The sequence below is a fragment of the Lynx canadensis genome, chromosome B4 (genome assembly GCF_007474595.2).
Source record: "Lynx canadensis isolate LIC74 chromosome B4, mLynCan4.pri.v2, whole genome shotgun sequence".
NCBI classification, from domain to species: Eukaryota; Metazoa; Chordata; class Mammalia; order Carnivora; family Felidae; genus Lynx; species Lynx canadensis.
Window position 1 is genome coordinate 110,195,691 of NC_044309.1, and position 26,901 is coordinate 110,222,591.

The window sequence follows — 26,901 nt, forward strand, 5'->3', positions numbered from 1 at the left end:
TAAACATTCAAGATTCAAGCTTGCTTTTGACATTTAAATTAGAAATGCTTACATGTCTTACCTTTTTCAGGACTTAACGTTGAAGAAACCACACATTCACTAGTTTTAGATGCCACCATCTCCAAGTCCTTGAAGGCATCAATGGATCTATTAAAAATTCTAAAGAATTCTTCAGGAGTAAAAAGCCTGGGTTCTGGGCTCTTAGATGATTTTTTTACATTCTAGAAGAATAAAAAAAAAGGATTGTGTTTTTCAGATAATTTACAGATTTAACTGATGTCAAGGTAATAGATTATAAATATGTCCTCCAAAGACTCAAGTAAAATTGATACTTTTAGACAACTGCTTTAACACACAGAATTCAATTGGTACTGCAAGGTAGTGATCCCATCCAGTTAGGTCTGGGGCTCAACTCCAGATAAAAGGAATGGGGTGCTGGTGGGGATGAGTAAGGTGACTAGAAATGCTTTAAAATAATTATTCCTCAAAAAAAAATACCCTTACATAACACATTCTCCAGCCCAAAATTAACAATTCTGATGATACTAAATATTGCCAAGAATATGGAACAAAGGGGACCCATATACTGGTGGAATGATGTAAACTGGCACATTGGATATCCTCTTGTAAAGTAGGACATGTGTCCATTTTGTAACCCAGCAATTCTACTTCTAGGTGAATACTCTAGTGAAGTTCTTGCACATATGCACCAGGAGACATATAAGAAAGTTCTTAGCAACAGTATTCTATAACCCTTACATCAAACAACAGAAGAGTGGTTTAATAAATATTGGTATATTGAATCAACTCTATAAGCAGGAAAAAAACTGAGTTTCAGCTGTATGCATCAAAGTGAATATAAGTTATAAACAATGCTAAGTGAAAGAACCAAGTTATGAAAGAATAAAGAGTATGATTAATTTCTAGAAGTTCCCCAAGAAAGCAAACCAACACTATAGTTTAGGAATTTGTAAATGCATGATTACCTATAAAGAAAGGCAGGTAATAACAACACCTATGTAGCACTTGCTATATACCACTCTAAGTGCTGTATATAGATTAACTCAATCGCCAAAAAAATTGAGAAATACCAGCTGGGTTCTTGCCAAAGTGTCATGATTAGTAAGTGTACATTCTCCAGTGTTTGGGGTACTCTTCTCAACATCACCATTTACCTAGCACCTAACTCCATCTTTCAAGCTCCAATGGGAGCTTATTTCCTCCGTGACACTGTTCCTGATATGCCCTACTTTTGGGGTCCTTGATCTTGTATCATTGCCCTCAGAACACTATTTGTACTAACAATATGAAAAGACATGTTAACTCTAAGAGGCTATAGATTTTAAGACACACTATTCAGAAATTAGAAAGTAAAGCACAGAAGTGATGAAATACAGTGAGGAGGCTATTAGTATGGTAAGAACTCTGAGTTTGAAACACAAATGGGACTGACATTGGGTCTCGAAGAGTGACTGGAAGATGGATGAGAAGGTAGTATTTGAGTTTTACAGTACAGAACCATGTTTAAAACCTTAGATTTAAGCATCTAGAAGGCCTGTAGGATAAACCCTGAACTGTAAACTCTATGCCAAAGCAGGCCTCCCAAGACCTATCTTATTATAGATGAGGTGTTCTAAAATAAGAATAAGAAATATTTATTAGGATTTATTTTGCCAGACATGGTACTAAGGCATTAATCAGAAATCAGCCAATGTCAATTCCGTGAGATGCATCCTGTCATTGTCCTCATTTTAGGCATAAAGAAAGTGAGCACAGAGAGGTTAGGTTCACAAAGCTAATTAGTGAGTCAGGATTTGAACCCTAACACCTCATTTTTAATCTCTATACTCTGCCTCTTCAATATACTTAGATCTGAAAACACTGCCATGACCACATTCTGAGGCTGGTGACAACGAATCATCAGATGCCCTGGACTGGAGATGTGAAAATGCACTTCATTGTTGTGACAGGATTACTATGGATAAAAGGTTAAGTAAGAGTGTTCATTATAGGTAATTTTCCATTTAAAGATAAATGAACATTTGTAACCTAATAGGTAGGTTAGAAGGACTTCACTCCCTTCTGAAATAAAGGTGTTTTTTTTTTTCTTACGTTGAGGTGTGAATAAATTTTATTTTTATGTTAAGTAACAACATTTAAGCCTTAATGTAGATTTCAGCATTGCAGGGTAACTACAAACACCTATTCACTGTGCTCATCTGAAAATAATTTTTAATTAAAAGTCTTTAAATTAAAAACTTCACAAATAGAGACAACCCCACTCTTGCCACTGCCAAAGGGCATAGGTTTTGGAGAAAAGTAGTAAAAAAGGAATCCCAGGGAATACAAAGTTACCTCAGATGAGTGTCCTTCCACGCACTCCACAAGGTCATCCACTATTTTCACAAGTTTGTCTATGATAGAATAATTACTCAAGCCTTCAGAAATATTCGAAAACTTGTCCAGAAGATCAGTCAAACTGACTGACAACTGTTCCACCATCACGCTTATCCAACAATGACTAGGCTGAAAGAAATTGAAAGAAAGGAAGATAAAATCTCTATGGTCAGTCACCCCTCAAAGACATCAATGTTTTAGTCACTGCTGGATAAAGAATTTCCTTATATCAGAACAGGTCAGATGTTTTGTTTACCTCAGATTTAACATCGGTTTCAAAATTTGCAAATTAATAAAGATCAGAGCCAATATTGATGATGAACAATATTGCTCTCGTATGGAAGTAAACTAAGAGCTAAGTCTTACCCTTGACAAGGTTTACTCACTGTTCTTAGAAAAGCTTTAGCACAGAGGGAGTTAAAAAAAAAAATTGTAGGAGAGAGCCCTAGCCTTCAAGGAACTTGCAGTCTTTTGGTGAACTGAAATAATAAGCAATGGATTAAAAATAGCCTGTTTTTCCAAACTGCTTGATAGATTTCAAGGTTTCTCTACACATAAATTCATGTGGGTCTTTAAAAATCAAACAACAATCATGGCAGGAATGTGGTCTGAGAGAGAAGCACTTTTGCCTTAGCAGCAGGACCAGCCACATAATTTGTGGGTCCAAGGACAAAATGAAAATACATTTATTGTTCAAAAAGTTGTTCAAAGCTGACTAATTACAAGATGGTGACAGTAAAGCATTAAACCAAGCACAGAGTCCTGCCCATGACGCTAGCCCTGCCCATTGGTTAGAAGCTCAAATCTTAAGAGTCAGGTATAACTGGGTTTGTTTTGGGCTGAGAAACTCCAGACAAGCCACGTAAATTCTCTGAACCTCTCTTGGATGGGAATGGGAATAATGGAACAAGGTAGTTATGGGGAGATAATGTACATAATGTGTAAGTTTTATGAAGGCAGTATTTTTTTTTATAAAAGCTTGTTCCCCATGGTGTCCCTATGGCCTAGAACTGTGTCTGGCATGTGGAAGTTGCTCAGAAACTATTTGCTGAACAGATGCATGAGTGAAGAAAAAATACATGAGAAAAAAATTACTCTGTCAGGGATCTATACTTTATGTAAAGAGCCAGATAATATGTTAGACTTGGCATGCTAAGAGGCAAAAATAAAGGATATTATGTAGGTACATATATAGAGAGAAAGAAAATTTCTACAAAACTTTTATTACAGAAAATATAATTGAATATAATTTCTTTTGCATAATAACCAAATTTAATCTTTTTTAGTACAGGTCTACCAATAAAATTAATGGAATTCTTTATTTTGGGTCAGCATTTGGTGTGGTTGGGCCTCACAGCATTCTCTATTATCAAACAGACCACAAATGTCCATCTGTAAAAACTAATCTCAGTTAGCTGGCCATATAAAACCAGGTGCAGACTGGATCTGACCTACAGGGCATAGTTTCCCAACCTTGGCTATGAATGGTTCTGGGCCAGTAGAGGTTTAGATTATTAGGAAAAACCTCCTTGATACATTAAAATGGATTTCAGGATTTTTTAAATTATTGTGGCGTTACTTAAAATAATTACTTAAGTTCATATATATTCTGTATTTTAATGTTATGTTTTCTCACAAGGATCTTTTAGGTAGAAGCTCTGATTTTTTTCTTTAATCTGCTAAAATGTAACAAGTGAGGGAAAAAAGACTGGGAATGGCTACAATTGCCATAGCTTATGTGATCCTAAATTATTTAAAATAACTTCTGCTGTAATAAATATATTATAATCACAGGGAGTAACTGATGCCACGTAAAATAAATCAAACCACTAAACCCAATTTCTACCAGCAGATATCTCTAAGGGAAGGCCAAGTAATTTATCCTAAATTAGGATATTTGGGGCCCATCTATTCATTTAACAGAACAGTTTTAATTAATAGAACACAGCTAAAAAGGAGACTGGTTTATCTACAGAATGGTAAGCCCCAATTCCTGGAAGCACAAAATGACATTCAAAACTTTCAGGAGTGTTGGCTCTGGCTTCAGAAAAGTAGAATAAACAAACCCCCAAATGGGAATTAGTTCAATTAGGCCATTTCACTCAACTCATCAACCAAGTTCTCAAAGACTATGTGTTTCCAAAGAATGTTCAGAATGGATTCTTTGTTTTGTTTACTCAGTGCTTATCCCAAGCACATGCAAGTTCACATTCACATCATTCGCACGTCTTTTTCCAAGATGTCAGTCTTTCCTACGGGGCTTAATCACTCTCCAAGTCTCCCACCATTTAGGCAGTGATAATTCCCTTTTAGATAGCCAGCCCTATCAGCAAGGGGCAGATTTCCTAGGATACAGGACACAGCATATCCTGGAAATACTGTTTGAAGGGTATTTATAGGGCAGGGAAGCCTTCCCCAATTAGTTCATTCTGTTGTAATTGTGCAAATTTTACTGTGGCAAGAAGATTTTAGGTGTTGGGTCTCTTCAAACTCTGTCATTATTCCGCTTTATAAATATTCTTGCCTATCCTTCCCCTCAGATCTTCTGATGTGGAAGAACCAAAATCAAGTTCCCTTAATCTGAAATAAGGTATTCATTTAGTTTCTGCAATCTTTGCCTTAAGTGAGCAGGTTTTTTTTTTTTCTTTTTTGTGGTTAAAGTAGAAAAAAAATTTTGTTTATAGGTTTCTTATATTTAAACCAGGGAACTCTGGGGGTGCTTATTGCTACCACTTCTGTTTATCTCTATTTTCAGCTGAACTCTAAGTTTGCATTCTGCATTCAAGTTCTCATTTAGCTATGACGACTCCCTCATGGCCACCCACGTTCTGTCCACATACCTAATCAACAGCTGAGGCAATCAACTTTTTCCAGGAAAATCCTCAAGCCTAAACTTGTAATTTCTTACAGTGAAATCATGGCAATCCAACAATCTAATCTTAGCCAAATCTGCCCCTTTAACATGAATTCATTGATAGCCAATATGAAATTTCTGTACTACACTGCTGAAAAACACATCTCTAAACATCTTATAAGTTGTATTTCATTCATTACTCATTCTTGCAATAATTTTCTTGGAAAAAACTGTACAATTCAGAGTTCTATCTTTTCATTAATTTGTTCAAAGAGTTAACATGTTAGGATTTTAGGATTCTTGGACTTATTTTTTTTATTTAAAAAAAAATTTCTTAATGTTTATTTTTGAGAGAGAGAGAGTGTGAGACAGAGTGTGAGTGGGGGAGGGCCTGAGAGAGGGAGACACAGAATTGGAAGCAAGCTCCAGGCTCTGAGCTATCAGCACAGAGCCCAATATGGGGCTCAAACCACAAACCACGAGCCGTGAGAACATGACCTGAGCCGAAGTCGGACACCTAACTGACTGAGCCACCCAGGCACCCCAGGATTCTTGGACTTATTCAAGATGGATCTGAGGTTAAAAAAAATATATCAAATATCGGCCAGTTTTGACCTGTCTCCCTGCAAAAAAGAAAACCAGTTCTGACTATATCATCAAGCAGTTTCATATTTTCTTTTTAATTAAATATAGTCAATGATTTGCAAAAGAGAACAAAATACAGTAAGCTAATACTTCATTTGTGAGATGACAGACCTGTTTTTTTTTTTTTTTTTTGACTGATTCCAAGATTATGATTAGGAAATGGATGATTTAAGGCTATGGGGTTCCCAAATGTAATCTTTTCCTTTGCCTTAGTAACAGGCATTATTGTCACACTTTCTTAGCGTTCAGAGACAATTTTAAGCTCAAACAGTTCCATATAAATATTAACTCACAACATGCATCAGAAGAATGTAAGATATAAATAATGTTCTCTATTTTACTAACAGAAGAATGTGAAGAATTAGGAAAGTTGATAAAGCCACAGAGGAGTTCAATGAAGTGATGTAAAAAGTACCTTTCAAATTCTTAAAGTACATATACCTTAATGTTCGACTCACCTATATACATACCAAAAGAAATACAATCCTTGCTTTGAAAGGGAAAATCTAGGGGCGCCTGGGTGGCTCAGTCAGTTAAGTGATTGACTTCGGCTCAGGTCATGATCTCACAGTTCATGGGTTTGAGCCCCGCAAGGAGCTTTGTGCTGACAGCTCTGAGCCTGGAGCCTGCTTCAGATTCTGTGTCTCCCTCTCTCTCTGCCCCTCCCCCACTTGTAGTCCACCTCTATCAAAAAAAAAAATTAAAAAAGTAATAAATAAAATAAAAATGAAAGGGAAAATCTATCTGGGTTTTCCTTAACTCCATACTCTCAATTTCTTATCTTCTTTCTTGGTAGCTTCCATCTTACATTTTCTGGGTTAATTACAGCAACTCTGGATAAAACCACTGGAAAGATATGCTTCCAATTCCTATATAACACATATCGTTCTAGAATGCTAAGTTAGTCAATGATAATGCATCAACATCCTTAACGGGCTACCATGCCCCTACCCTTGAAGATTTGCTTAAAAACTGTGAACCTCCTGTAAGTGATTTTTTTTTTTAAGTTTAAAGTGTGTGAGCTGGGGAGAGGGGCAGAGGAAGGGAGGGACAGGGAGAGGGAGAGAGGGGGGTAGAGAGAGAGAAAAGTCCTAAGCAGCTCCATGCTCAGCACGGAGCCAGATGTGGGGCTCCATCCCACAACTCTGGGATCACAACAGTAGGTGAAATCAAGAGTGGGGTGCTCAACCGAGCCATCTGGGTACCCCTAAGGGATTTTAAAGTTTATAGCATCATGACTAAGTTAATGATTTAAGTAAATGATTAAATGAAAGATATAAAAACTATTAAAAGCATTCTAAACATAACTAGGAACACTACTGCTTCTAAAGATCAATAATGAAAAAATCCATGCACATTCTAAAACCACACATATTTAAAATACATAATATATGAATATATGAAATAGATAACATATGATATGTGATATAACACCTCTGCAATCCCAGAACTGATACATTTGAGACCCTGGCTGAAATTGTGTGTTTTAAAAACATCCTAGTGGGTGCCTGTGTGGCTCAGTCGGTTGAGCATCCGACTTGGGCTGAGGTCATGATCTCACCGTTCACGAGTTGAGCCCCACATAGGGCTTTCTGCTGTCAGCACAGAGCCTGCTTCAGATCCCGTTCCCCACCCTCTCTCTGCCCCTTCCCAACTTGCAGATGAGCTCTCTCTCAAAAATAAACATTAAAAAAATAAAAATTGAAAAAACAAACATCCTGGGGACTTACTCAGTCTGCCATACTTTCTCTTCTCTGTTCTCTGCTTCATTCAAGAAATTGTTCTGCTTTATTAGCTGAAAGAACTTGACACATTATTCTGCATCAATCTTGGATGCAGAGGGAGTCTCTAAGAGCAGTCACCATTAGCTTTATAGAATCAGAAGGTGAAAGTGGACACAATGTACTGTAAATTTCTTCATGCAAGCACTTGGCGCTTCTTTCCATTTGGTAGCTATTTGAAGACAGATACCTGTGTGCTTCCTTACTGGGTCTAAGGTTGGTATCTGCGTTGTGAGAGTTCCTGACAAAGGAGCTGGGGTAATGTATCTGTTAGAGATTCTTACAGAGAAACAGCACTGGCTCATAACCATGAGCCCTCTGAGGAATAGTCACAAGAAGCATGCACTCAGTCTTCTATTCCAACTAATCTAATTACTAGCATTACCGCCCACTTAGATTGTTTTTGTTTTCTTTTCTTTAATGTGTGTGTGCCAGTATTAGAGGTATGAATGCCCAAGGCACAAAGCATTCCTTTGTTTCCTCTCCTGTTTCCAGCATTTCCCTTCTGAGAAATCAAAAGAACCTAGAGCCACGCCATTAGAATCACAATAGTTTGGATCTGGAAGGAATACCCAAGACCACCTGGTCCAGCCCCATAACTTCACAGATGGGAATGCCAAGACCTAGAGCAATGACGTGATTTGTCCAAGGCTGTACAATAAATTTAAAACAGAAACATTACAAAACCGAGACTCCCAAGCACTCACTTAGTTCTTTTGTCAGTGGTACAAAGCACATACAGCTGCAGCATTTCTTCTGCCAGGTTGTCTATGAGTCTTGTGGTCTCACATCTAGACCAGACTATACTGGCCCTTGGACTCAATGAAGAGATCTCTTGGGAATGGAAATGGTTCCGTCTCATTTCAATGAATTCAGAGTCTACTGATGAAAATAAATTTCTCCGAGCCAACGGTCACAACCAAACAGCAAATGCCAATTGCCTTTAGTGGCCTTTCTTTATCCTCCTTCTGGTATTTAGTCTTAAAGGCTAGAGAACTGACACTCCCCTGCTACTCACAAACATTCCACAGCAGGCAAATTTCAAACATTTCTATAAAAGCACTTTGCAAAAGCAGTGTGTGCTCACATTAGTAGTGTGGAATCTCTAAAATCTTAACTCCCTTTTGGAGGAGCCGGGTTTTGTCAGGATTTATTTTGGTCTTCTCCCTAAACAATTTGGGTCTTCGGTATTTACTTTAGGCATCTAACTTTGCATTTTCTTGCTTGAATTAAAGTGATGTAGAAACTTTAACCTGATTAAGATGGTAATCAGCCCACATACTATAAATACGTGTTGTTTCCCATGGCCTATAAATGGTCCCTGAGCCAGACACAAAATAGCACAGTGAGGAAGGAACAGCACAGACAGGTGAGGGCAGAAAGGATGAACTAGAGGTTCGGTGTTTAGTCTTAACTGTTAACACACTTTGTGATTTCAGTCAAGTCACTCCATCTATTCAGAGCTTCAATTTCTCCATAGACTAAAGGGGTCATAAAATACAGGGGCTATTAGCCACCTGTGGCTACTGATCGCTCAAAATGTGGCTAGTATAAAGCACTAACATTTTATTTTACTTACTTTTAATTTGTTTACACTTAAAAATCAATACTTGATTCAATGACTGAAAAACTTTTAAGTATATTTAGAAAATCTTAGGTTTGTGAATCTGCACTTTCAACTGTAAACTTTATGAAAATCTAAACATGGAGTAAATATTTCTGATGAAAATTTAACATCTGCACTGAAATGTGCTGTAGGTATGAAATACACTGTGGATTTTGAATAACATGAAAAAATGTAAAATTCCATTAATTTATATTGATAGGGTAAAATGATATTTTGGATATATCGTAGTAAAGAGAGAGAGAGAGGGAGGGAGGGAGGGAGGGAGGGAGGGAGAGAGAGAGAGAGAGAGAGAGAGAGAGAGAAGCCCAAGTAGGCTCCACGCTCAGCCCGGAACCCCATGAGGGGCTCCATACCACGACCTTGGGATCATGACCTGAGCTGAAATCAAGACTCAGCCGCTCAACTGACTGAGCCATCCAGGTGCCCCACGCGCCGCCCCCCCCCCCTTTAACTTTTTAAAATGTGGCTACTGAACAATTTTTAAGATTATATATATAGCTTTCATTATGTTTCTACTAGACAGCAGTGGTCTAGATATTCTGAACAGCATCTTAACATAATCACTAAAGATGGACCCTGCCTGTAGTTTGAGTACACAAAAGAGCCACTTAAAAATAGTTTTGGGATGCCTGGGTGGCTCCAGAGTCAGCTGAGCCTGCTTAAGATTCTTTCTCCCTCCCCCTCTCCCTTACTTATGCGCTCTCTCTAAAAATAAATAAAAATAAATTAAAAAAAAGACAATCTTCTTAGAATTAGTATTTAATGTTATGTTTTATTCATTTGACTAACATTTTATACCTATTCTTTTTAAATAAATACTTATTCTATGGGAGATAGAAGTAGATAACTACAGTGTCTGCTTGGCTGATTTCATCTATTTCTACAGGAAGTACTTCTAACCATAGGGTTGCCCCTCAGGAATCATACTCACAACTAGTGAAGTTGCCCTGTGGCCATAACTGATTGGACAACTGGCTGGAGTCCCTTCATGAAGCCTGGCTGCATCCTTGTCCTTTAACTTGGAATGCTACCCTTCAGTATCCTTATAACCGGAACTTTTTCTTTCTCTCTTTCCTCTTTAGAATTAAGTTTGAATTCATTACTATTAGTGAGAACCAAAGAACTCTAAATAAATGAAGATGGACCTTTCAAGATTTGGAAATCAAGACATTTTTTTGCCACAGTTAAATGCTAACTGGTAAGCAGTTTCTGAGTAACTACTATCTGCTTGAAAGGTGAGGAAATATAAAGGAGTGAAAGATTTGATCCCTAATCATTAGACAAATAAAATACAGTAAAAAGAGAAAATATAAGAAAATAATAATGATAGCATCTGACGATGTATAGATCTTATATCTTGGGCTTTTCCTATCTTAATTATTTCTCACAACACTTTGAGACAAATATATAACACATACAATTTTAAATAGCTAGGTGAGAAATAATATGATCAGGTACCCAAAATGAGTTGTTTCTGGACAAGTTCTATAAAAATTCAGAGATGATGAACTAAAAGGTAAAGTCTACAGATCAGACACCATCTTGGTATTCCTGACCACTGCATCCCCCGGGGCAAGCAGAGTAGGGGTGAAGCCAGTTTTACTGGATGATGCAGGGAAGAGAGCATGGAACAGTAGGAACTAGCCCTGGTGAGAAAGGTAGATCTCACCCTGATCTTGGACAAGAGGCCATGGAGAAGATGCTTTTAGCTGCGAGACACTGCAGGATTCTACAGGTAGAATTGCGATGGCTGGATGGAAGGGGAAAGGACATCCCTGGCCAAGGGAAGTAGCACTGAGCAAAGTCAGAGTTGAGAATAAGCAAGGTAATTTTAGGAGGCAGGGATGCATCTAGCTGGGGTGGCTGGTTTGCGTTGGGCAAAAATAGGTATTAAGATGAGGTGGTTAGGAGGAGGCAAGATTATGAAGATTATGAACATTAGATTCAGGAATTTGGCTTTCAGCCTTTAGTTACTGGGAACAGTGAGAATGTTCTTGAATATGGAAATGACTCAGTGAAAGTGGTTGGACAGAAGCCTCAAGAAAACCATGATTCCTAAAAATTGCATAATACGTGGGGTGGCTCAGTTGGTTGAGTGTCCGACTCAGCTCAGGTCATGATCTCATAGATCGTGAGGTTGAGCTCCGTGTCAGGCTCTGTGCTGACAGCTTGGAGCCTGGGGCCTGCGGCCTGCTTCAGATTCTGTGTCTCCCTCTCTCTCCACCCCTCCTTCACTCACATTCTCTCTCTCCCTCTCTCTCAAAAATAAACACACAAAAAACCCTTAAAAATTGAATACCTCATATCTAAGATTTTTAATAAAATACACATATATCTAAAAAAAAGACAGCAATAATATTGAAGTGCAGGTATTGTGTAAGGAGTTACAGGCACTCAACACAATAATCTCATGGACTCTACTCAGATCAAATTTGTTCCTTAGAGAAATTACATGAGATGACATGGGAACTTCTTCCTTCTTCACTTTCAGCAGGGATTTATTAAGTGCCTATTGTTCATCACGCACTGAAGACATAAGAGCAAACATCGACAAATTCCTGCCTTACAGATGTTTTCAGGCGTTAAGTAGAAGGTTATCAATTAAATAAATCCACAGATAAATGGAAAACTGCTATTTTGAAGGAGGTTACAAAAAGAGTTTCCAACAGGAGGATTTGGCTTCTTCGAGGAAGAAGGGGAAGGCTCCCTTAAAGAAGTGAAATTGAAAGCAAGAGTCAGAAGTTGCCGGGATCAAAGGACTGCTCAGGTACACAGAAAGCCATGTGCAGAGGAACAGTGGCAACAGGAAACACGTGAGGATGTGCAGCTAAAAGAGGACTTGGAAAGGGGCCAGATCATGAGAATCTTGAAGGTGTTATTTAAGGAGCTCCTTTTTCTGTTTCCTAAGAGCAACAGGCACACAGACATCAAAGTGTATGAAGAAGGAGGGGTAAAATAATCAGGTGTGTTTGTTTTTTTTAATTACTCTGTCTACTCAAGAAGAGTCAAAACCTCAAATGAGAAGTCCTGAAATGGCGAGGGAGATGGGAAGAGCCCAGAGGCCGCAGGGCCGGGTAGAGAAAGGTGGGGAGAATTGAGAATGGGAATCCTGGATACGAGGGTGAAGGCGCTAAAGGGAAGGTGGCCTGCAGGCTTATTGTTACATATTGCCAAGGGCTTCTTTGTTTAACCCTGCCTTTGGAAATAGAAACTGATGTGGCAAAGACTGGTTCAGGTAAGAATCATCAATACATACTCAATTTATGGGATAAACTTTGATGAAGAACCGTACATGGTCTTAAAACATCTCCCCAAATATTGCTTCTGAGTTGCTCATGAGTAAACACACAGAAACAGTGTAACACCTTAATCAGGTGATCCAAACAGCACCATGAAGGGGGAATATGGACACTGTGTGCCTCTGGGTATGATAACCTGAGGATGTTTCATCACTTATATAGCATTCATGGCTTGGAACACATAACCTAAATGTAACAGTCATCAAGAAACACCAATCAAGTGTCTCAGAGACACACGTTTTACTTAAAGAGGAGGGCTGTGTTACTCAAAAATCTCAGTGTCATAAAGACAAAAGAAAGGCTGAGGAACTCTTAAAGCAGACTGGTGGGCTTAAAACAGTACAAATTTATGATGTTACAGTTGTTGAGGTCAGATCCAACTCCAGGCTGTTTAGGCTCAAATCAAGGTGTGCACGTGGGCTGGTTTATTCAAAGGGGCTCTTCAGGAGAATTATTTTCCTTGCCCTTTTCAGCCTTTAGAGGCCACCACCTGCGTCCCTTGGCCCGTGGCCCCCTTCCCCATCTTCAAAGCCAATAGTGTAACATCTTCTAATCACTCTCTCTGGCTCTGATACTTCTGCCTCCCTCATATAAGGATTCACGTGATTAGAATAGAACAATCTGGATAATTTCAGATAGCTTAAGGACTTAGAGATGGGGCATTTAATTATATTGGCAAAATCCCTTTTTACATGTAAGGTGATATGGTCACAGCATGGGACATCTTTGGGAGACATTTGGCCGTCTCACACCTGATGTAAAAATGCAAGCCATTATCCTAGACTGGATCTTGTACTAGAGAAAAATACTAAAAAGATACAGCCAATAGATTTAAGTATTTTAGTTATTGGTAAATTTACTGAAGTTGACAACCATACTGTGGCTACAAAGGAGAAGAGCCTTTACTTAGGAAACACACACTGAAGTATGTAGCGGTAAACATCCCTTATATATACAAGTGATTCAATGAGTTCAGAAAAACAATAACACACATGTTTGCACATTTACTTTAGTAAAGTAAATGAGGCAAAATGTTAAAAGTAGACGAATATGCATTAAAGAGTTTGTGAGTGTTTTTGGAATACTCACAACTTTTCTGTAAGTTTGGAATTATTTCCAAATAAAAAGTTAAAGCTGATAAATCTATAAAAATGGATAAATCTTCTTTTTACTCAAACACCATAAGCAAGTCATAATATATATCATTTTATAAACGTTGGGATAACAGCACATGTGTGGCACAAATTCAGCAATCCAATTTTTGGTCTTTCTGCAATAACGTCACTGGTAAATGAAAGGATCAGAAATGTTTAGGATTTTTAAGGTTAGTGACTTAAAATCCTAACAGTCTGGCAATATTACAGTTTCAAGAGCTTAAGACAGAATTGGTGATTATCATCAGGTTTAAATACCAACTGGCTGGTAGCACCCTGCTATTTGTGAGAAGGAAACTGCTAGGTAATTTTCTAAGAAGTCCCTTAGAAAAGTACCTCCCCTCCCCCCACCATTTTCAGGAGTACTTAGCAGAATTTTAAAGCAAAACTACAACAATAAAGCGTATTCTATTCTAGAGCCACCTTCTGCCCGGTGCTTCAAGACGGAATTTTATTGCCGTGGCCCCAGAGAATCTTTCTGGTGCTCATTCCGATTCCTACTCCACCCTTTATTGTTTAAAGACAAAATATAACGCAGCTGGGTCTCTGACCACTGACAAACAATCACTGGCCTCTCCACTGGGAAACTCCTCTGGTCTTGGCAGAAACTAACATTTGAAAATAAAGGTAAAACAAAGTGTAAGACCCCGTTTCTACCCAAAGCCTTATGCACGAGCTTATTTTTCTTGCCAACTGTGGTAGCCAAGAACAAAGTTTCTCCAGTTGTGCCAGGACGGTGTGCCAAGATCAAATAATAGTGGACTTTTCTCAATTACAGAAACAAGAAAAAAAAACGTGGCAATGAATCAGCTTTATTTTTGCAAGTTTGGCTCTTGCTACCACAGCCCATACTAAAATGTGTGACTGAGCACAACCTAGGATTTTATCAGCACAAAGTAATCTATTTTGTTATTTTCAATTTAACGTGAAAAGCTGCATGATTTCTTTGAGTTTGGCAATCACAGACCTAAATGCTTCTGCCAGGAGCAGGATGCACCTTTATTACTTACATGTTTCACTCAGAACACCCTTCCTTGCTATTGATGACTAGAGGTTTCTTTTTAAGACTGTCACTTTTTAGTTGGACAACCCTGGGCAAAATGCTTATAAACCTCAGTGTGTCATTTGTAAAACAAGAACCCATACAAATCACAGAAGCTGTCTTGCCTTCCTTGAAGGGTTTTTCTAACCATCCAAAGAAATAAATATGTGAAATCATCATGAAAGTTAAAAAAAAAAAAAAAAGCATTATGAAAAGGCCAGATAGTCCCCCTCACCTAGTTATTAAATTTTTTGCACATAAAGCTAATTGATGTGTTTGTTCCTTAAAATGTCTGCCAAAGGGCTGGCTCCAGAACTTTTCCTAACAAATACTATACCTGCTGCCTGAGTGATCGACTGAATAGATGAATTAACTTTCAAGCTGCTATGATTTTACATTCCTATTTGAAGAGAACTCCCCCTAATTCAGCGGAACAGACACTAACCTAAACTTGAGGGTATCTGGTTCAACATGAAGAAACACATTCTAAGGAGTTCTAAGGAACTTTAGATAGCTCATGCTAAAATGTTTACTTTCTTAATGAAAATTGGCCTTTGACATTCTCTTGAAAATAACCTTATAGTCTTTGAATGACTTTTTAAGCACAAGCACTTAGTGATGTAACACACTTAAAATGGTCATCATTTTGATTGACTAAGCCACAAAAAGTATTCAAAGCCTAAGACAACTTGCACAGGGTGGATTTATAATAAGCATTTCATAAATCGTGGAAAGATGTTTACTTGCAGAGTAACCCAAACGATTTTAAATTAAGTCAAGGAACACAATCCAGTAGTTAAAATGAATCATCGTGGATCGGCACATTATAGGTCAAACGCATGTCACAAAATATAAGCAAGTTGCAAAGTGGTATATGTACTACAGTGCAATTAACATAAATATGAAAATATGCAAAAAATACAGTATCTTCTGGGTGCATAGTTTGCCGTAAATATGAAAGAGCAGGCAGAGTTACTATGCACTGTTGCACTCAACACAACTCCTCAGGCCATGACTTGAAAACACATGGTAGAATGAAAGATTCCAGCTCAAAATACTTGTTCCTAACATCAAATTGCCTGTATGAGACAAAGTGGGGACCACTGGAGATAGGAAAGAGGCATGGTAGTATTTATAATGTTTCATTAAAAATACATATTTATGGAGCGCATGGATGGCTCAGTCAGTCGAGTGCCCAACTCTTGATTTCAGCTCAGGTCATGATTCATGGTTCATGGGTTTGAGCCCCCACACTGGGCTCTTTGCTGACAGCACAGAGCCTGCTTGGGATTCTCTCTCTTTGGCCCTCCTCCGCTCTTGCTTGCTCAAAAAAAAAAAAAGAAAAAAAGAAAAAAGAAAAAAAACAGCCAAAACAAACTATGCAAGGTCAAATTCCAAAAATACCCTTCTTCAAATACTAACAATCAATAACTCCTAAATGGCAGATAATTTCCTGTCTCATAGAATGTTCTCATCTCTTTTGTCAGCTCTGAAAAGAAACGCAGAAATGTACAGTTTACATACCAAAACCATCCATCCCGGGGACATATTTGAGGGCTATCTTATAGTCTTTTGGAAGATTTGCCACCTACAGAGACCAGAAGAAAAACAAAGAAGGAAAAAAAATCCATGAGAAAATTCATATATATCAATTAATCATTATTTTTAATGGTTTGGAGGAAAACACATATACACGTGTCATATTGTTGTTAAGTTACCACTGAATATCAATATTTACATAGTGATTTTCCTTTCTTGATTTCCCTTTGTAATCACAGGCACTCTCAAAAAAAAAAAAAAAAAAAAAGGAAGTGACAATACAAGTCTTTTGGACTCCAAATTCAATAATGAGTGGCTAAGTATAATCCATTGAATTTTGGAAACCTCTAAATTTCAATTTTTACCTGTGGTCTTGGAATTCCCTCCCAGGACTAGTTTCCTACTGTTTCACCAAAGAATCAATAATATGATGTGTCTTCTTTGTTTTGGGTTCTTTTGACAGTGGTTTTCAAAGAGATGTGTCAACATCACCAGGGAACCTGCTAGAGATGTAACTTCTCAGACCACATCAGACCTACTGAATCTTACTTAACAAATTCTCTAGATGACTTTGATGCAAGTTTGAGAATTTATTGATCCTAGAAAAAAATGTCAGTGAAACTTCAAAAGAACTACTACTTATGAGATCCAAGTGCTTTCTAACCTAACTTGCAAAGATTCAGTTCTGTGAGAGAGCTTAATCTGCTTCCCCAGGACTTAAGAAAGGTCTCAAATGTTTACCTAGCTTCTTTCACAGGCTTTTAAAAAATATCTAACACATTTTTATCAGTCATTGTGAGATATGTTGACCAAACACCTGATCTGGAACCAAAGCTAAATTCTGTACTTTGGTTTCTCTCATCTATAAAATGGAGATAAAAGTACCCATGCCCAAATAGTCAATGTACGAACTAACTGAATGTGCCAAACACATCATAAACACAATCTAGATCCTTTACTGAGAGATATATTGGCAACTGACTTCTAGAATATATATCATGGTGTCTTAGAGTTCTAGATTCCCTGATCTCCTTTCCTACAAACAGTACTAGCTCGGTCATGCCACCACTATTACCATTTCCAGCTGAATACAGCCAACAACTGATTCAGACCATGGAGTCTTAAGACAACATATGGTGGAAAAGTGTGGTTTTGCACGATTACGTCTTCAATACATCCCAAAACTTTGCTCTTCCCCACATTAAGCTAGGATCTTGCTCACGTTTGCTGGACTGGGTCACCTCCGACAAGTCTCCCGTAACACAATCTGTATGTTTCTTCCTGGCCATGCCAATAGCTTCTAGAATCTGAGAAAAATTTGGTGAGAAAAGAATCTAGGCACAGGCATAAGTAGTCAGAAGGGAGCCAAGGGAGCGACTGCTCCCTCGTGCTTACCACCATTCTACCTCCAAGGGTACATCTTACTCGTCTTACACTCACCTTAGTCTGGAGCCTAACCTTTTCTGAATATGTAGTATGTGCCAGGCACTGTGCTCATGAAGGGCTTATGTTGCCTCATCACATCTAGTCTTCCGATCCCTGTGACACATTATCTCTATTTAACAGACGGAGAACTTGAGGCTCAAAGAGGTCACACAGCTACCACGTGAGGAGTATGGACGAGAACTAGAATTCAGATCTTGGACAGCAGTGCCTCCCTTTCCTCTTTGTTCTACTACACATTTCATCTACTATCTGCACATTTGTCCTGGGTACGTTCTTCCTCTCAAATTTCTCCCCATGCTTCCATGATTTCTTTTGTCTTTTGGATCTTCATTCCCATGTTTGAAAGGCAAAATTACCCAGTCATTTTATGTAAGCCCTGCTGGCAAAGAAACAGTGGACACTTCCACATGTGTAAAAACTGGAATTAGACTAAGCAACAACATTCTATTATGTTATGAACCAACCTTGTAAATGAAAGCCATTCCAGATGGAAAAACTGGACGAGAAGTGGCAGGTGTTCCGAACACAACCTGCTAGCCCCTTCTTCAGGATAGTTTACATTATCTATTTCTATCCATCTTTATAAAATTGACAGAATTCGTATTCAGCAAATTTAGGACCTGAGTATATATATACATACTCCTAACAAGCAGGAAGAAATATAAGGGATATGGTCAATTAATTTTATTATTAATTTATATATATAAATTGGTTCAAAGAAGTCAAAGAAACCTTACAAGAAGTTCTCTGACCAACACACTGAAATCTCTATACCTTACTACTTGGGGGGAAGGGGTATATAATAATAAATTCTGCATTAAACTGATTTGCTGATATTTAATTTCTGATAGGATGAAAAGTAATAGTATTTCTAAAAATGCTTCATAATCCATAACAAATTTTCATATACAGCCTGCCACAACTTCATGAGACATATATTATTATGTCTATTTTATAGATGAAGACATGGAGGCCCAGAGGGGTTAATTGGTGTCTCCAGGTAGCAGAGCTCAAGAGTTCCAGATGCAGGAAGAATACAAACCTGGCCCCACGTGCTGGGCTCAGTAAGTCATCTATAGGGCAGTCTCCCTTTATTATTTTCTCAGCTTACATTGGTTCCTTTCCAATTATATTTGGAAGAGAATTTAGGAAGAACTTAGGGAGTCAAGTTGTAGATTCTTATGGTTGCTTCATGAGTTACTGTATTACTTTCCAAGCACACAAGAGTGTGTTAAAGAGCACTCAGCACAGATAACCTTGTGATAAATTCAGCTTGATATACATGGATCATTATAGGAAGTGTGACAGTATAGAGGGAGCCTTGGGCCCGGAGTTTAGATGTTCCTTTGAGTTAGTCTGATGTACGAGTCACTGCACAGGTGCTGGGAATACACTGTTCGGGTTGGATCCAGGCCCTCAGCCTGGCAACTCAGAGATCTTGGGCAAGTTCCCTAATCTACTTTAGCCTCAATTTTCTCCTACCTAGAGGAGAGGTCGTATGCAAAGACAAAGAAATGGGAAAGCACAAGGTGTGTTTGGGAAATCGTGGACAGATAAATCAAGCTCCAGCAGGTAAGAGGTAGGAAATATGCCAGGAAAGCCACATGAGAGAAGGACTTGAGTGTTGGGTGAAGGCAGCCCACTAGGAGACAGTGAGGTTCGGTAAGACACGTTTTACCAGAACCGTACAGCAAGTCACTTCTTCCTTAGACACATCGTTTCTTCTCTATAGAACCTCTATTTGTCTCTAAAATAAAGGGAACAAACTAGTTACTGAAAATTGAGTCTGATCTAACTTTCTCACAGAAGAAGTGGTGCTGCATTAAATGTCTAAGCAGGGAGGGATGGGATAGTAAATTCAGAAAGATTGGTCTGCAAGGATGGATTACAGCAAGGACAGAAGAGAGACCAGGAACAGTTTAGAAGACCACTAGGAAAGTGCTCAACATGTATTAAATATTCCTGTAGAGATTGGAAGCTGAAAACAAAACAAAACAAAACAAAAACAAAAACCCAGGAACGAGGTTTAGAATCTAGGGCAGTAGCCCATTGGTAGGGTCAAACAGATAAGTAATCAAAACTGTAGATTCTGAAAACAAATCTATTCTAGTTTCTAAAATAAGTTCAGGGCAAAATATAAAATAATGAAATGGAACTTAACTGATTAAAAATTTTACTGAACGCCAAATTATCCCAGTGAGCTTTGTGATTTGGAGTATGAGGAGGTCAGTACTATGCCAGATTGTAAAATGCATAAAACAGCAACACAAGTCACTTTATGATGGGCCCACTCTACTAGATGGGCCCCTTTGGCTGTATTTTTTGGATGTCTTGAGGACTGACCATACTCAGTGACACTGGGAAGAACAAAGAAAAAAATGCATAAGGGGCAGCATGCAGAAATCCTGAAAACTCAGCCAAGAAAAAGTTTTTTTTATGCCAAATTGTCACTGGCTGCATAGCAGGCCCTAAAGGTGTTTGGACTCAGGAGAAAAAGAACTCAAGGTTAGAACATTTAATGCCCCCTCTAGATCGCTAATCTAAAATCTTTGGAACTCATAATTCAAATGTCGTTGAGGTCTCTAAATCTTATGAAATAGTGGCTTCTTAAATGTCTTTGCTGAGACACATACTTGTCTCCATTGTTCTCCCCAAGTTCAAGGCAACAATCAAAATACAGGAGTGGTAACTCATGGTTCCCTTGACACTGTACATAAAATGTTGCACATAACAAAGCCTCTGGGAAAAGAGTCCACAGTTTCCAGAGTTTCAGACCCAGAGAAGTTAAAGAGTTGCTGCTGTAGAGGGGGGAAAAAATCTATGCTCATATTTAAATATCACAGCCTACTCAGGTACAGCTTAGTGTAATGCTGGTTTTCAGAAATAACACAGGAGGAAGCTTTTTGCTTTTTAAATTTTCCCTTGTAAATCATCTCCTGTTAATACTAACAATCTAATTCACCAGGACAACTGTCTTCGGTTTTCACAGGTATTTGTTTTTTGATAATAACTCAATTAGCAACTAAAACAAAGGTAAGATGGCAATTTTACAAGACTTTTCTGAGTCATCGTTTCTCAGTGAAGAATACCTAAAAGTTAGAAGACTCTTCTCCCTCCAAAAACAAAAACGAGAGAGAAAGAGAGAGAGATTAAAAGAACATCTAGATTATATTCACTCCCTCATCATGTGACTACTACTTAGGAAGTAAAATTCGAGAGGTTACAATGATAGCTCTTAAAACTGCAGTTGACATTTACATCTTTTTAAATTTATTTTTATTTTTAATATGAAATTTATTGTCAAATTGGTTTCCATACAACACCCAGTGCTCATCCCAACAGGTACCCTCCTCAATGCTAATCACCCACTTTCCCCTCCCTCTCACCCCCCCATCAACCCTCAGTTTATTGACATTTACAGCTTAAATTAAGACATCATACATTATTAACTAGGTTCTTGTGTTCCAGAAACAGTTACAGGTTCAAACCTCTCCACTCAGCTTCCTATTTCCAGATAAGGATGATCAGGTCACTTATCACTAGGTCTCAGCTTCCTAATCAATAAACAGGGGGTAAAAATAATTACTTCCTAGGGTTGTAATGATTAAAGGGGACAATGTGCTTTGCATGGTACCTGGATACTCACACAGTAACTACTGCTTTAAAAAGTCAAGGAGTAGGAGACATAGTACCTAAGTGGGTCATCCTACAAAGGAAAAAATATTTTTTTTTCTTCACAGTAAGTTGGACATGCTTGGTAATATAGCAGGCCACATACTTGTTAGTTTTACAAATATTATTTCTAATATACTTCTGTCCTTTCTTTGAATACTGAAAGTCCAAAATTTAGTTTTAAATGGAAAAGAAGATTTCTACTGACCACAGGAGAAGAAATTAAAATGCTAAATATAGCAAACTAATAAAATTTAAAAACTATCCAGTTGTCAAACCATTGTTTTTCAAAGCTCCAAAAAAACAAAAACCTATGCGGTGAGAATTCTATTTGAAGAACTCTGCATTTGAAGAATAAAAATCAGAATTATTCAAAACTGTCCGAAGTGAAATTTATCTAAGATATTTTATGATCTCCCATTATGCTGAACTCCTATTATGTTAAAATAAGTGCCTATCACAAGACCAGGAAAACCATAAATTCCTGTGTTTTAATTCTATTACACTGATTTGTAAACTGACCTTGAAAGACAGAGTAATTTCACCCTTATAAGATGGGGCTGGGACTGCAGCCTGCCTTAAACATTATTCAAAAGATATTTTAAAATAAATAGGGTTTTAAAAAGCAACATGGTCACATTTAATCAAATACCCCCAAATGGAAGAACACCATGATCGCAAATGAAAGAAACAGTAGAAGAACAAAAGGAGAAACTAATTTGAACTATTTCAATATTTGTATGCCTCCTTATATTAACACAACTGTTAAAAGCTGTAGCCTAATTATCCCACAGATACAAGTTTTTAAAGTTTGATTCATCCTCTGCCCAGACACTTGACCTTTTCTTTAGGTAGGTCTGAGTTTGCCATTTAAAACAAGTCTTGCAACATTTTTTAGAAACAAAGCAAAATGTTCTGTAAATAGATGAACTATTATGCTGAGCAAACATGCCAGAAGGATTTCAAATGAAAACCATAGGGACTGTAGGGACAGCACAAAGGATCCAAGAAGAAATAAAAAAAAAAAAATGACATTAAGGTCGTAAATCATGTGCTTCTGTGACATGAGAATCACCCCAAGCAAACAGACTTCAGGTTGGTGGGCCCCATTGCAAGTTGCCACCTAATGCCGAGGCAGAATCGGTAGAGACTGTGAAGAAATGAGTTCAGTCAAAAGAAATTACTGTGAGCAAAGGTAAAAAGGTACTGTCAACCTACTTTATTTCTCCCAAATAGAATATACCAAGGTTATGCCAGCAGAACAATTACTTCTTGTTCTATGCAACCTCCTGGAGTCCAGGCATTACTGAATTATTCTGAAAGGTGCAACCGCACAAAGTATCATTATGAAATGAAAGAATTGCAGAGCTGAAAAGGGCTTCCAAGAAGATTTTTAGTGCATCTCTTTGGGCGGAGGGGTATCACAGGCTTCTCTGGGAAATTAAAACTATATACCCTGTTCCCAGAAATGTGCATAAAGCGTACAGAGGCACAGTCTGGAGCTCCACTTGTAAGAGTTCGAAGTTTATGAATCCTAGACTCAGAACTACTGATCATGTCCTTGTTCCTCGTTTTAAAATCCAGAAATTGAATCCCGGATTTATTTGTCCAAGATCACACAGCAAAGTAACAGCAGAGCTGACGCTTAAACAAGCCAGTACGCCTGACTTCAAGATGCTCCGCCCCACTCTACTTTAGAGTGAGGCTGTGATTATCTGTATCCATACAACTCTGAAGTCACTCATGTTGCTGTCTGAATTAGTGAAATTCATGAGTAAGGATGAGAACACTTTCTCCCCCTGCCCAAAGATGAAAAAAACCCAACCTTAACAAGTATTATGGCTTCAGCAGTCCTGGCACCCTATCACCTAGGCTGCTACTTGGCAACATTACCGTTCCTACACCCCATCTCCACCAGCTGAGACTCTGTATTTCTGCAGTAGAGCTCTGATAGCTGTCCTTTCATTAAGTACCCTAAAAAAGTATGATTGAATGATTCTCAGATGATATCCTACAAATGCTGGTTTACAGCAGTGACTTTCCAACATTCTTTTCAGAAGCTCAATTCTTTTTTTTTTTTTTTTTCTAATTAGGGGTTGACATCTTTTTTTTTTTTTAATTTTTTTTTTCAACGTTTATTTATTTTTGGGACAGAGAGAGACAGAGCATGAATGGGGGAGGGGCAGAGAGAGAGGGAGACACAGAATCGGAAACAGGCTCCAGGCTCTGAGCCATCAGCCCAGAGCCCGACGCGGGGCTCGAACTCACGGACTGCGAGATCGTGACCTGGCTGAAGTCGGACGCTTAACGGACTGCGCCACCCAGGCGCCCCTCTTTTTTTTTTTTTTTCAAATCAAGTCTTATTTGGGAGTCCAGATACACAAAAGCAGAGTGGCTGAGCAGGCTCTAGGAGCCAGTTTGAAAATCAATGTTGTAGAAGGCACATCACTGGTAAATGGGGCCAGGAGCTGTGCTTCCCTGCTCCTGGGTCTCAGTTTCTTTATTTATGAAACAGTTTGTCTAGATTATCTCTTAAGTTCTCTTTCAGCTCCAGTATCCTATGATCCCACAACACCACAACTACCACTAATAGCTAATAGCTACCACTAATAGCTAATATTTAGCAGGTGCTTGCTGTGTTCCTAACACTGTTCTACTAATTGATTCAATCCTTAAAAATCACTCTGTGAAGTACTATTTTTTTTTTTAATTTTTTTTTTCAACGTTTATTTATTTTTGGGACAGAGAGAGACAGAGCATGAACGGGGGAGGGGCAGAGAGAGGGAGACACAGAATCGGAAACAGGCTCCAGGCTCCGAGCCATCAGCCCAGAGCCTGACGCGGGGCTCAAACTCACGGACCGCGAGATCGCGACCTGGCTGAAGTCGGACGCTTAACCGACTGCGCCACCCAGGCGCCCCTGTGAAGTACTATTAATCTTAATACTGATGAGGAAACTGAGGCCCAAAGAAGTTTTCTGACAATGACTATATTTAAAAATCTGTACATACGTTCTCTCTTATTTAATCTATAAGACAAAATTGGGAAATAGAAACTGAGATTTAGAAAGGTAGTTAGTTACTCATCTAAGGTCAAAAAACTGGGATTTAAATTCAGGTCTACCAGGGCATCTGGGTGGCTCAGTCGGTTAAGGGGCTGACTCTTGATTTTAGCTCAGGTCATGATATCACGATTCCTGAGATGGAGTCCAGTGTCGGGCTCCACACTGACAGCATGAAGCCTGCTTGGGATGCTCTCTCTCTGCCCCTCCCCTCCTTGCTCACTCTGACACACACACACACACTCTAAATAAATAAACAAAACAAACTTATAAAAAAAAATTCAGGTCTACCACCAATTCCAAAATCCATTCCTTAACCAATATATCAGCACAGGTTGGTACATCACAAAATAAATTATATCTATTTAGATTTTATTTTTAGCTAATCTCTATACCCGACATGGGACTTGAACTCACAACCCCCAGATCAAGAGTCTCACACGCTACTGAATCAGCCAGGTGTTCCTACCACGAAATCTTTTAAATGGCATCCACGCATGTCTTATTACTGTGGTATTAATGATATGTATTCATATTTTTATGGAGATCATTTATCTCCCAAACTAGATTATGAACATTTTGAGGTCAAGGATTATTTTTCTACTTCCTACTCTATGAAATATGGGCTGTGAATCATGTCAATCTGTACTTAGTTAGGAGTAATCTGAGTCCAAGTTTTTATTAACTTGATTTCTTTCATTAATCCAAAGTAAACACACTAATTTCACTAAATCAACTCTTGAAATTAAAATATTTCCCAAGTCAGTTGCTGGAAGGGGTTAAAAACAAAACAAAACAAAACAAAACAAACACCTTTTTTCAGTCTTAGTATTTCACATTTGCCCTTGGGGTGAGGAACTATATTTTAGTGTCAACATTAACAAGTTATCCCTCTTCCAGGTACTTTTCTCAGTAATGCTTCTTGCCATTTTTCATTGTATCACCTGACAGGTAACAGACGGAGAATAAGCAGATGTTTAAAGACAAGGATGGAAAATCCTGGAAGGTGCTCAGAACACCTACTTAGGCCACTTCAAAATACTAGTTTGACATTTCACAGGAAGTAGTGCTTAGTGAGTAGTATTCCTTCAACGCTTAGCAAGTAATAATGCTTAGTAATTTTCCTTGACTACCACGTTAATCTTGGACGTGCGTGGCCTATGGTCAAATATACAATCATCTTCCAACTTTGATTCATTGCCAATATACTTGACATTTTCCCCTTAAGACCACTGCAGGTCTCCATTGCTCATCCCCAGCTCCACGGTCATACCAGCATCCCCAGGAGAACTGTAATTTCCCAGCTATGAACTACTTTAAGCATGTTTTTGAGACTCATGTTAATCTGACATCCATATAATTCACGTAACACAGATAAAGCCAGTCATAGTAAGAATCGGGACATACTAGGATCAAGACACTTTGGTTTCCAAATGTTGACTGAACAGATCATCTAGGACAGGAGTTCTTAAATCTTTCAGAAATTTCTTTAAAATATAGACGCCTGGAGCCCTTCCTCAGACTGATCATTGTATCAGTTTTTTGGAGTGCTGCCCAGATACCTGTAATTTTAATAAGCACCACAGGTGATCACAATGCTTATCACAGCAAAACTCATCAGGTCTTCATTCACTAAACAAACATTTAATGAGTGTCTTCTGTTGATATAAAATTTAGAATATAAGCATATATTTTCTTTTTAGTGTAGTTTCTTGGATCACAAATTAACAACTAACTTGAGGAATAGGTCCATGCTCTATGTTCTTTAAAAAACAAAATCAACTTTCCTTACCACATCTTTATACCCAATATCTAGCAGGGCAGATAGCAGGAAAATGGTGCACTGCTTTGATCACCAGCCCCTTGAATTAAGTGTGTTGATATATCTTCAGGTATTGCATCAGAGAATACTTTTTAAGCCTGGACCCCAGGGCATCTTTCTAAGGAATCCACATAAATTGCGTGTGTGTGTGTGTGTGTGTGTGTGTGTGTGTGTTATTAATTCTGCATTGAGCCTAAGCCAGAAAGACTCTGACCCTAGTATTAAACTTTTTTTTGAAGTTTGGCTATGAACCCCAAATAAAATATAAACCAGGAAACGTATATAAAGAGTAGGAAAGTATCTCAACAAATAGCACTTTCTTTTCTCCATATCACAACCCTTATCTCTTCCTTATTCTCGTATCATCTCTGTTCTCTAGACAGTTTTCAAGTAATAGATGCCACTTGGCTATTTTGAACCAGGAATTTGTGAAAAATGCTTCTCAAAGTTTGTTCATGCTGAAATCACATACTGCCGCTCAAGTGCGCACATAAAATCTCCCCTACATCAGGAGAGTTGGGAAGAATCCATTCCAGATGCTGTATTATTTCCCTCTCTGTGG

The 26,901-nt window shown here is 38.3% G+C and overlaps 1 protein-coding gene across 1 annotated transcript in view; it reads right to left on the reverse strand.

Annotated features, from left to right (window-relative positions):
• The window catches only part of KITLG (KIT ligand), an 81,754-nt gene that overhangs the window by 19,497 nt on the left and 35,356 nt on the right, over positions 1 to 26,901 (reverse strand). The window contains 4 exon segments of the mRNA XM_030323347.1: positions 62 to 221; positions 2,356 to 2,526; positions 15,406 to 15,410; positions 16,330 to 16,387. Of these exon segments, the coding sequence (XP_030179207.1) occupies positions 62 to 221; positions 2,356 to 2,526; positions 15,406 to 15,410; positions 16,330 to 16,387 (394 nt within the window).